Below are 10,085 nucleotides of genomic sequence, written 5' to 3'. Positions count from 1 at the left end.
CAGCAGCATGTTAACATGCTTTCTAATGCTGTCTGTTTGGCAATTTTAACATGGGAGCCTTATAGGGATTTGTTTTTTAAGCCAGCCTCAAGTGGTCATTAGAGGAACTGCTGTCATAGGCACCTCGGCACTGGCCTTATATTTCAGCTAAGGAGGTTAATACTTGATCATTTGTCTGTAGGTTAGAGAATAGTAGGCATATGAATTAGAAGTTTATGTTCTGTATTTATAATTAGCGCAATAGCGATAAATTAAATTTATTAAATGGTAAATGGATTGATACTACTCTGTTCAACTGAGCACTCAAGGCACTTTGTACTGTAATTCTTGCTTTGTACGTCAATTCTCATTTACTCAGTCACACACACGATCATAAAGCATCTGATGCAAGCATCAGGGGCAACTTGCTCCAAGGATACTTGAGTGTGCAGACTGGAGGAGTCAGGGATTGATCAATTGGCAGATGACCAGCTTTACCACATGATTCACAGTCATCCCAATTATATATTATTAAATATTATACCAACGCACCCAGCAACCGGTGGAATTGGAAGGTCTGGATATAACAGTTTACATATTGCAATGGAAATGAATTGGCTTTTTTAGTCTTACCGCACAAAGTGCTTTAGACTGCAAGCCATACCCAGTGCTTTGCACACTTCAACCCACGGCCAACTTAGAATCACCACTTGCATGCTTGTTTTGAACTGTGGGAGGAAACTGGACTACCCAGAGGAAACCCACGGTAACAGTCACAGAAAGGTTGCAATCCATACAGAACCTTACACCACCACTGCACCACCGTACCAAGTCTGTTAACCAGGGAGCCTTCTGATGCCACGCCCCTGGATGTTACCCCTGAAACAATGTTTCTTGGGAATAATAGTTGTATAGGTGTCCCTGGTGAAAGATTGTTAATCCATGTTCTTATTCACTAAAAGAAACATTGTTTTCAGCACCAACACTGAGAGTAAAACCTGAAAATTCCAACCAACTAGGCCTGTGTATCCCACATTACAAGTAATCTTTAGAGATTTGTTAGAGATGGAAAGCTTCTCATTATTTGGTAGATAAAGTCAACAGTGACCCAAATATCGGATTGTCTCTTTCCCCCAACATCTGTGTTTTATTTCTACCCATAAAAAGGGCCACATGCTAAAGTACCTGAGAGACCTCTTTTTCAGTATCTCCCTGAGAAACTGGCCCTAAAAGAGAATCTTTACTGACAGAGGTGTTGGATTGCACTGATTTTGTTAAGAGGAAGGCAGCAGTCCAGCTGAATAATGGCCATTACCTGCACTTTTAACTGACTTTGGTTAGCCAACTCCAGCAGTCGGCCAAGTATTTCTGCACTCCCAGTGTCTCGGTTTCTTCTGCTCTGTTCTCCTTTTTTCTTTCAATTAGGGCTGCATCAAGAACTTTTCTTTGATTTACTTCCTGCCTTTTGGGTTTTGTTTTTTTAAGCTTCACACCTTCTTGATTTTAGTTATGCTGATTTACCACTTTGACTGAAATATGCCAACAATGTTAGATGTAGTACACATTCACGCTCCCCTGATGGTGAATCTTAAAGTAAACTTTTTATGCCTTTCCTTGTTTTCTGACATATACTGTTATAATGGAAGATACAAAACCAAAGTTTTGTACATAAAAGAAATCTTTTTGGGGTAAAAGCTCTGAAAGCTTGTTTTTCTCTTCTGTACTCATTGACGTCACATGAAGGAATATCCTAATATGGTCATCTCAGGCATATACTTCTGACTTCAAGCACAGAAGCTTGACAACTGTTTTACAACTTGCCATGAAATTTGCTACAGATATTCAGGTTCCCTTGTGGATATCTTAAAATGACTTTCAGTGAAATAGTTTGACATCTCCATGGATCCACTGGCCTAGAATTTTGTACAGGTCTCTGTTTCCCAGAAAAGAATCTACTGTCAATCCCCACGACATAGATACACCTGACTTTCTCTTGACATGCACAAAATATTCCCAGTGTTTAAATGCATGCTTTACACATGCAAAATCAAAAAGGAAAAAAAAGAATTCTGAGCTTCAGGGAAAATTTATCAACCCAAGTCTTCTGACTAATCGTCTTTCGTGTTCCCCCTTTAAGCTTGCCAACAATCTCCAAAGGAGGCATACTTTCCCCCTTTGAGGCCGATAACCATCTCCCACTGCAGACTTCAGGCTTTAATGTACGCTTGCCTTGCGCTGGTGATGGCTCAAGGAACGTGTAAAATGCCACTTGGCTCAACGTTCACACAAGCTGTTTCTGAAACTGTACCCACCACCACCCTCAATCCCTTGGCCCTTATCAAAGACTGAGGACAATCAGTGGTTTATCGCTGTTGGAAATGAGTGCAGGAAGCAGATGTTGTTCTGATTAAACACACATACACACACACATTAATAGACATACTGTATGCCAAGTGAGCAGCCCCTGCTGCTGCCTCTTGGACTGAGAGGAGTTGTCCAGAGTCATGATATCTGCTGAGCGTGTGCTGAAGAGCGAACGAGCTGCCAACAGACGGGCCACAGCTACGAATCTGCCTGATGTGCTACCTTGGCCCCTTCCTTTAGTTACATAAGCCATCTATTACACGCAATCATGTAACACCGTGCTCCATGTGTGATAGCTAGGTTATCAGCTCTCCTTTACGGGCATAATAGCTCCAACAACAGAAGAAGGGAACGCCACGTACGTGCACGCATAAATGAGAGGCACAACGATCATCATGTACTTTCTACTTTAATAAGAATGCACTTTGGCACCCCATTATTTTTCTTCACTTTAGGCTATTATTTTACAAACTAGATATAAAAGGACATAAATAAATGACATAAGTTACATGTACCTAGAGTTCATTGACCAAAACAAAAACAAAGCAAAAGAAAAAAACTGAAAAAAAATCATGACCATGCCCCCCCCCAAAAAACAAGTACAAAAAAAAGATTGAGAGAATGTTAGATCTACATGGCTAGATCATATGGCATCGGAAGGCATACAATGACAAACATTAACTCTTGCTTTTTGTTGTTGATTTTTTTTTTGTTGTTTTTTTTCTTTTTAAATCATCTGACATTTAAGTAAAGGAAAAAAGTATTTTACAGTACATTCTAGTTTCATTCTCTTTCCCAGCATGTCTTGCATATTTCCAAACAGGTCCTTTTGTCCACAGATAACCCCAACATCCGAAAACACACTGCTAAAAAAAAAAAAAAGAAAAAGAAAAAAGGAAACTGTATTAAGGATGGAGGTGTTTCTTTCGTATTACATGAAGCATCACTTACGAGTTCAAAACATTCACATAAGTATAGTTTAAAGAGATAAATGAGCAAAATATCCATCGTTAAACCTGTAACTGTATGTTGTGGTCTGAATATTTAAAAAAAAAGAAAAAAAAAAAGCAACAACAAAATTTAAAAACAAAAAAAACATCAACAGTTCTCCCTCAGAGACACCATATTCCTCACGCCACTTGCTTCTTTAAAGGTGTGTCATTTAGAATCTGTTCTCCCTCCCACCCCACATCCACGTGGAGAAGACGGCGCCAACGTTTCCTCCTCGACTTGTCACGGGCTCCGAGCTCCAGATTGATGCGATTGTACGCACGGGGAGACCGTTAGTCACGTGCAGCTCTGTAGTCTCCATGTGTCCATTCACAAGCCGTCGTCGCTGCCGGAGCAGGAATTGGTCGGATTCCATGAAAGTTGTTTTAACAAATGCTGTTGCTGAGTAAAGTTTGCACAACATGACCGACACACCTTACAAAGTTTTTCCTTTTTTTTTTCTTTTTAGACAACACAAAAAAGCAAAAAAAAAAAAAAGAAAAGAAAGAAAAAGTATTTTTTGTGTTTTTTTTTAATATCAAAAACTATACAACTCTGTTATCTCCTCCTCCTGCACAGTGGCATGAAAACAGACACATTTACTGATAGTACTTCAAAGACGTTGCCACTCACAGAGACGCACACACCCACGTGCACACTCGTCATCGCATTCGCTCAAATAAAACTCTTGTTACTTTACATGCAAACAGAATGAAACAATAATTAAACAAAAAAAAACACAAAATAAAACCAAACTTTCAGGAAAAAATAATCATCATCATCATCATCATCAGCTGGAGAGGGGCTCCTCCGTTATTTTACATTCTTCCTTTGTTCTCTTTTTGATGCTGTTAAATTCATTCAGAGTAATTCCAGCGCGGGGCCGGACGGATGGACGGCGACGAGTTTGTCAAGTTGACGTGTTTTGACGGACAGCGGACGTCTCAGACGCTCGAGGGGGTATACATTTGTCATCTCTGTGTCGGTGAGGAGTGGAAGGGTAGCCAGGAGGAGGAAGACAAAGAAGGAACAGCGGGGAAGAAATCCAGTTGTGGCGAGGGAGCGAGCGAGGACGGGATCCTGTTTGTGATAGACGGCGGCAGCTGGGGAGAAGAGAAGAAAAAAAAAGAGGAGGGGGAATGAGAGGCTGCATCAGTCACGGTGGTTTAGAACATAAACAATTTCTGCTTGGCATCCAGTTCTGACCAACAACGCTGCTCTCCGGCTCCAGCTCCATGGAACATTCGACTCATCTGCTAAACAAAAACCGAGCGCCAAAGCCAGAGCGTCCAGAGTCTGCGAACTGCCGGCCTGAGGGGGCGAAATATGGATTTCCAGGCAAGAAGTGTACGAACTTCTGCGTGCCACATGTTGCTCTGCGCGCGCAATATATGATACATGCCCTCGACTTATTGGCGCACGTCAACAACTCAACGATTTAATTCCTTTGTAAAGTTGTCAACATTTCACAAGCAAGAAGTGATTGATCGTTTACAATTAATCACACGTTCAAAAAGATCTTTAATAAATGATAGACACAGATATAATAAGAAACACTAATAATTAGAAACAACTGCCTGTGTAACAAAACACGTATATAGTCACACATACACAGTAACAAAACCAGAAACACTCTTCTGGTGTGTTGCTAAGACAAAACAAGCAATTCGACTACACCGGCTTGAGCTTTGGCTAATCCTGCATAGACAAAAATTTATTAATTAAAACGCAGCGAGAAGTAACCAAACGTTCCAACACTCGACTTTTAATAACAGGGTTTTTGAGAGAATGCTGGTGAGGGTTCTGCTGCTCACTTGTTTGCAAGGAGTCACCACAGCAGATAAATCAAATGTTTACACCAGATTCCCTTCCTGACTCAACCCTCCCAGGGATCCGTGTCTCCTCACAATCTCAAACTGAGGATCTTTTGCATGTTACAACTGATCGATTTGCCTCAAGTATGAAAACACTCCTAATTGAGCCAATCTGACAACTGAAACATTCTCTACAAAGATATTTATTACATGTCTCTTTATTGGAATTATTGTAGGGTCTTTGCCTCAATACAAAGTGTCTTGAGGTGATACATAAATAGAACTGAATTGAGTTGAATGTATACTTAAATGCCACTGAGAAGTTTAGGATTTCCATAATACTGCACACAGTGTTAGATAGTTTGGCTTTTTCAGAAAGTAGGGACTTTTTACTCCACTCGCCTACATGTAAACATTCATTTTCTAGATCTGGTTCATCTTACTTTCCACTGTGTTAACAACCTTCCATCACAGAACCAGACGGGGGTTTGCATCTGGGGGTTTAACTGGCACTGTACTCACGTAAAATATGAACAATTACTTTTGGCATCTAGTTTCTCTCTTGCCAATGAGGATAGTCAGCTGTTTCACATCCATACTGCTTTACCAGTATCAAAGTGGTAGCTGTGTCCAATAAATCAGTGCTGAATAAATGAAACTAAGCCTTGAACTGTGTAAGCTTAACCTTCACTTTATTACCTTGTGGGCAAGTGCTAATTTATGCACATAAATTATGATGCTCAAATTATTTAAAAGAAAATGTCAAATAAATCTGGCCAAGGGTTAACCAACAAGACAGCAGTACGTAGCATCTGATATGCCAAAATTAATTAAGACCCTGCATTAGGACCCTCTGGTACCGTGACAACGTGCTGGTGTGTTGGCTCAGAAGAAAGTTAACACCCCAGAGCGCCTCTCTTCGTTCTTGGAAAGTGCCTTGGAGCTCTGCTGGGCTCTGTCAGGCTCAATGGGAGTCAGCCGCTGATAAATTTTTCTCATTAATATGCCAGAGGCATCAGGCCCGCAGACTGATCACAAACCAGTGGCTATTGATCTGCTCTTGCTGCCTGAGGTGGAGCAACCTGCTTGTTAATTAACACGGCTTCTAGAGCTGAGGGGCCAGTGATAGGGGGATCTAATGACTCTCACAGGCACTCTGTGGTTATATTAGAAGCTCACTTCGATAATAAAGGGAGCTTTAATCCAATGTCTGTATTTTCTTTTCTTTAATAGAGTTGTTTCTTTGCTAGGTTTTGGTAACAAAATGAAAACAAAAGACTGTCAACTCTCACCTTGATCCTCCATCGTTTTCTTTTTCTTTCTTTGAATATTTCCTGACGCTGATGACTCTTTCTGCATCCCTGTTGCCCCCCGTGTCCGATAACGTCTTGGCAAATTTCTTCATCTCACATTCCGCTTATAAAACCAACTCATGTGGTCCAAACGGGCGTCCGTCAAAAGTGGTGTGGAAGAGTTGGTTGGTCCTGCAGTAGTGATGGGGATGGGACTTCGATCCGCATGGGGAGATGGATGGGAGAATCCGAACTGCGTGTTTATCGAAGGTATAGCAGGGTGGGATTTTATTTTTTTTTTGACTGTGTTTTTTTTGTTTTTGTTTTTGTTTTTTTTTGGGAAGACAGGGGAGTGGGAAGGCTCCTCTGGAAGATCAAAGACATTCTCAGAAATGTCCTGAGGGCAACATAATACAGCGATCTGGGAGAAAAAAACAGGCCAGAACAGAGCAAAAAACAAAAAAACGCAACACAAATAGCTCCTTAAAATAAGCCCTCCCTGCACAGCCATCTTGACACCCCCCCCCCCCGCCCCGAAGAATCCAACCCCCAGCCTGTCAGAGATTCACTGTTTATATCTGACGGCTAGGATTGTCCATTTTTTCTGGAAGATATCAAACAGTTCCAGCTGAGAGAGAGAACAATGGTGGCCAGGGCAGCCTCTGAGTCCCACAGAAACAATTCATGTACAATAAACACAGTCACAGAAAATCAAAAAAAAAAAAATAATCCTCTGTGGATTATTCCAGAGAGAAAGTTCCAGAAATAACACTCTCTGCAAAAGGAGGAAGAAAAGGTACGATCCCCCTCCCCCGCTTTTCATTCCAGACCATTAAAGGCACTCCAGATTGGCCTCTCGGAAGCACTTTTCCAGCCGTCCCCTCCATCTATCCATAAATGCTGCAGATAGAAGTGTCCCATTCTCCAAAAACAACTAAAAGGGCAAGGTAAAGGTATGATTTTTGAAAAAAAGGTGCCATTTGCAACACTTTTTCTCTTCTTCATCAATGTCTTCTTTTCTTTTAGATCCAATTTAAAGTGCATGGATGAGGTAAACTATTTCTTCATAGTTGATTTGTCTCTTTTTTTTAATATTTAATCTTTTTTTGTTATTTGTTTTTTTTTTTTCATAAGAAACAAAGTCGTTTTGCTTCCTTTTTTCTTTGTTTTAATCTTCTCAGACGGGAACCATTCTGCCTTGCATCTGTTGCATTTGGGATAGCATTCCCTGGACACTGGTCAGGATCTTGTTCTGGTGCACTGCGGAGGAGATGCCTATGCGCGCCATGTCCCTGAAAAGGATTGGGAGAAGAGGCCTTTTAGGACCGAGGACAACAATAACATGCACACGGAGGCCTGATCCACATGATGAATTTTACAGCCTACCAGTGGAAACTGGTCTGACAGTTTAACTGCTGTATAAGGAATTTCACTTGCCAACACGGCAACTCTAATCGTGTAATCTTAGCAGAAGAAAAATGTGGATATAATAAAGAAGTGACAAATTTAACTCATGTTTTCCTTTCTAAATGTGTCACAGAATACCTTAATAAGGGGATAACTGCTAAAAATGAAGCAGAGACACCGGGGGAACCGCTTAACTTGGCTAAAAACTTAAGCAGAGGGAAACAGCCAAAAACATGCTCTTTTACTTGAGCTAACTAGCTTAGCATAGCTTAGCTTATCCTTAACATCTGAAGCAAAGTTAAGTCGCTAGCAGTGTGCTCAAATTATTTGAGGTGACTAGATTAGATTAATTTAGTTTATTTTAGTTCATATATAACTGAAGCAGAGGTAACATAGTAGCTAAATTCCTTGAATTATTTTCAAAAACTAGCTTAGCTTATTTTAGCGTAAATTCTAAAAGCACAGTTTGCCAGGATTATTTCAGGTAATTAGCTTATTTTTGCCTGACGTAAAACCGAGTGTTTGTGTATGAACAACATGTTTCTAAGCTGTTACATTTGGAAACAGCAGGTTGGCTGTTTTCATGTCTTATGTTTAGCTTAGCTTTATATTTATGAAGGTGTTTTAATCGGTCTCTCTTTGAAAAGGTTTAATGAGAAAATGTGCTTTCACTGTTTTGTCATAAAATAATAGATAAACACAGTTGTTACTAATCATGTCTCCTAAGATCTCTAGTAATGTCTAAATAGGATCCCAGTAACACCACTTGCCCCAGCCAGTTGGCAACTGTGTTCCCAAACAGCTTTGTAATGCTGCCCTAAAACCTCTTCACAGTTGTTTTGGTTGTGAGGATATTCCTGCGGGCACGGGTAGTTTGCGTGGAAATCACTGACTTGCCTGCAAACTCTCACCAACTACTTGCAAACTGGACGGCAAACTGAAAGGGGAGACCATTCATCTTAAAAGTAGATGTTTCATCTTTTGAAACAACTTTAACTTACTCTGGTTCCAGTTTGTGCCACACTTTTGCAGGTTTTTCTTCTGCTCTGTGGTAGATAAGTGGGTGTTTGCAAACAAGTCACCGTCTGCCATGGAAACTAAGAGCGACCTGTCGACCCACTAGGAGGAGGTGGTGCAGCACCCTCTTTGTAAACTGTTTGTAATGGTTTGTGTGAGCTATTACAAACTGAATAATAGCGTTACAAGTTTTAAAAAAAAATCATAAAATTGCCTACTTTTACAAAAACGTTCCTATTTCACTGTGATGCTTGGCATTTCCTTTAGTTTTCTGTTTCATTCTTCTCATCCTTCAAAATCACTTGCAGCATGGTAAAAGTATGATTGTGGGCAAAGTGCTTACTCTTGCGTCATGTGGACCACGGCCTCTGGAGTTGTGTAGCCAGCGGCTGTGAAGTTGTCGCAGTATCTCTCCATGCCGATAGCCTGCAGCCAGTCCTCCACTGTGCCCACAGCCGCGGACACCTCGGGACTCCCTGGCTCAAGCAGGGTGGTAGTGGGCCTGTAATAGGTGGAGAAAAGTGACGAGGTTATTTCACGAAATCAAACTTCTCGTTGTGTTTAAAGCTACTGCACTGTATGCAGCCGTTTGCATGTAGATGATGAAAGCCAGTTGTTTAAGTGCTTTTGACTTGAAGCATAATCATCTCCATCTTTGATTACCTCCGATTCACCTCAACTGCAGCAACGGCCACACTGCGGGAATTATTCCATAATTCTTAACTATGCTTCTGCGCTGTAGTGTCAAAAATGTGTGACAATTACAAGCTGTAAAAAGCACCGAGCTACACTTCTCCCTGGCTTGTCCTCCCTGATTGAATCAGCAAATGTGTCAGCTTAGCAATTTTGTATTTTTTTGTGTCTGTATTTTGCAGGCTGCGCCCAAAAACTGAGCCAAGTCAAACACAGCTCCTCCTCTGGTGTCACCGATACAGTTAGTTAATCCTTATTTCACGGAAAACACACAACCTGGGCACACTTCGGTGAATTTTACAGTGTGCTTGGAGTCCCTCTTCACATTCAGATATTCATCAGCATATTTTCCCTCCCTCTTTTTTCCCTGCCTTTCTCCCTTTCTGTGGCAGCAGCTGTGAAACATTTACACGAGGCCGGTGAGTCTGAGTCACACTTGTCCCGCTTGGGTGAGTCTTGCGCTCTCGGCCTCTTTATCGTTCGCTTCTTTTTAAAAAGGATGTCGAGTAGAGCTGTGAGAACTGGATGT

The 10,085-nt window shown here is 41.2% G+C and overlaps 1 protein-coding gene and 1 long non-coding RNA gene across 3 annotated transcripts in view; both read right to left on the bottom strand.

Annotated features, from left to right (window-relative positions):
* Nucleotides 1–2,733: 2,733 nt before the first annotated feature.
* On the bottom strand, nucleotides 2,734–6,963 carry LOC118454936 (uncharacterized). The gene is made up of 2 exons (XR_004843958.2): nucleotides 6,440–6,963; nucleotides 2,734–4,436 (listed from the first exon to the last, which is right to left on the bottom strand). It is a non-coding gene; the product is annotated as an uncharacterized LOC118454936 (long non-coding RNA).
* epha4l (eph receptor A4, like) overlaps nucleotides 6,964–10,085 on the bottom strand; it is a 59,330-nt gene continuing 56,208 nt past the window's right edge. For both annotated transcript variants that reach the window (XM_006801152.3, XM_006801151.3), the window contains exons 16-17: nucleotides 9,207–9,365; nucleotides 6,964–7,731 (exon numbers count right to left, since the gene is read on the bottom strand). In XM_006801152.3, the coding sequence (XP_006801215.2) occupies nucleotides 7,617–7,731; nucleotides 9,207–9,365 (274 nt within the window). In that variant the 3' untranslated portion in view covers nucleotides 6,964–7,616. The remainder of the gene's footprint in view (nucleotides 7,732–9,206; nucleotides 9,366–10,085) is intronic.

Source organism: Neolamprologus brichardi, chromosome 14 (genome assembly GCF_056152115.1).
Source record: "Neolamprologus brichardi isolate AB-2024 chromosome 14, ASM5615211v1, whole genome shotgun sequence".
In the NCBI taxonomy this organism is placed as follows: domain Eukaryota; kingdom Metazoa; phylum Chordata; class Actinopteri; order Cichliformes; family Cichlidae; genus Neolamprologus; species Neolamprologus brichardi.
The sequence above is the reverse complement of the archived record's forward strand: the minus strand, read 5'-3'. Positions and strand labels throughout refer to the sequence as shown.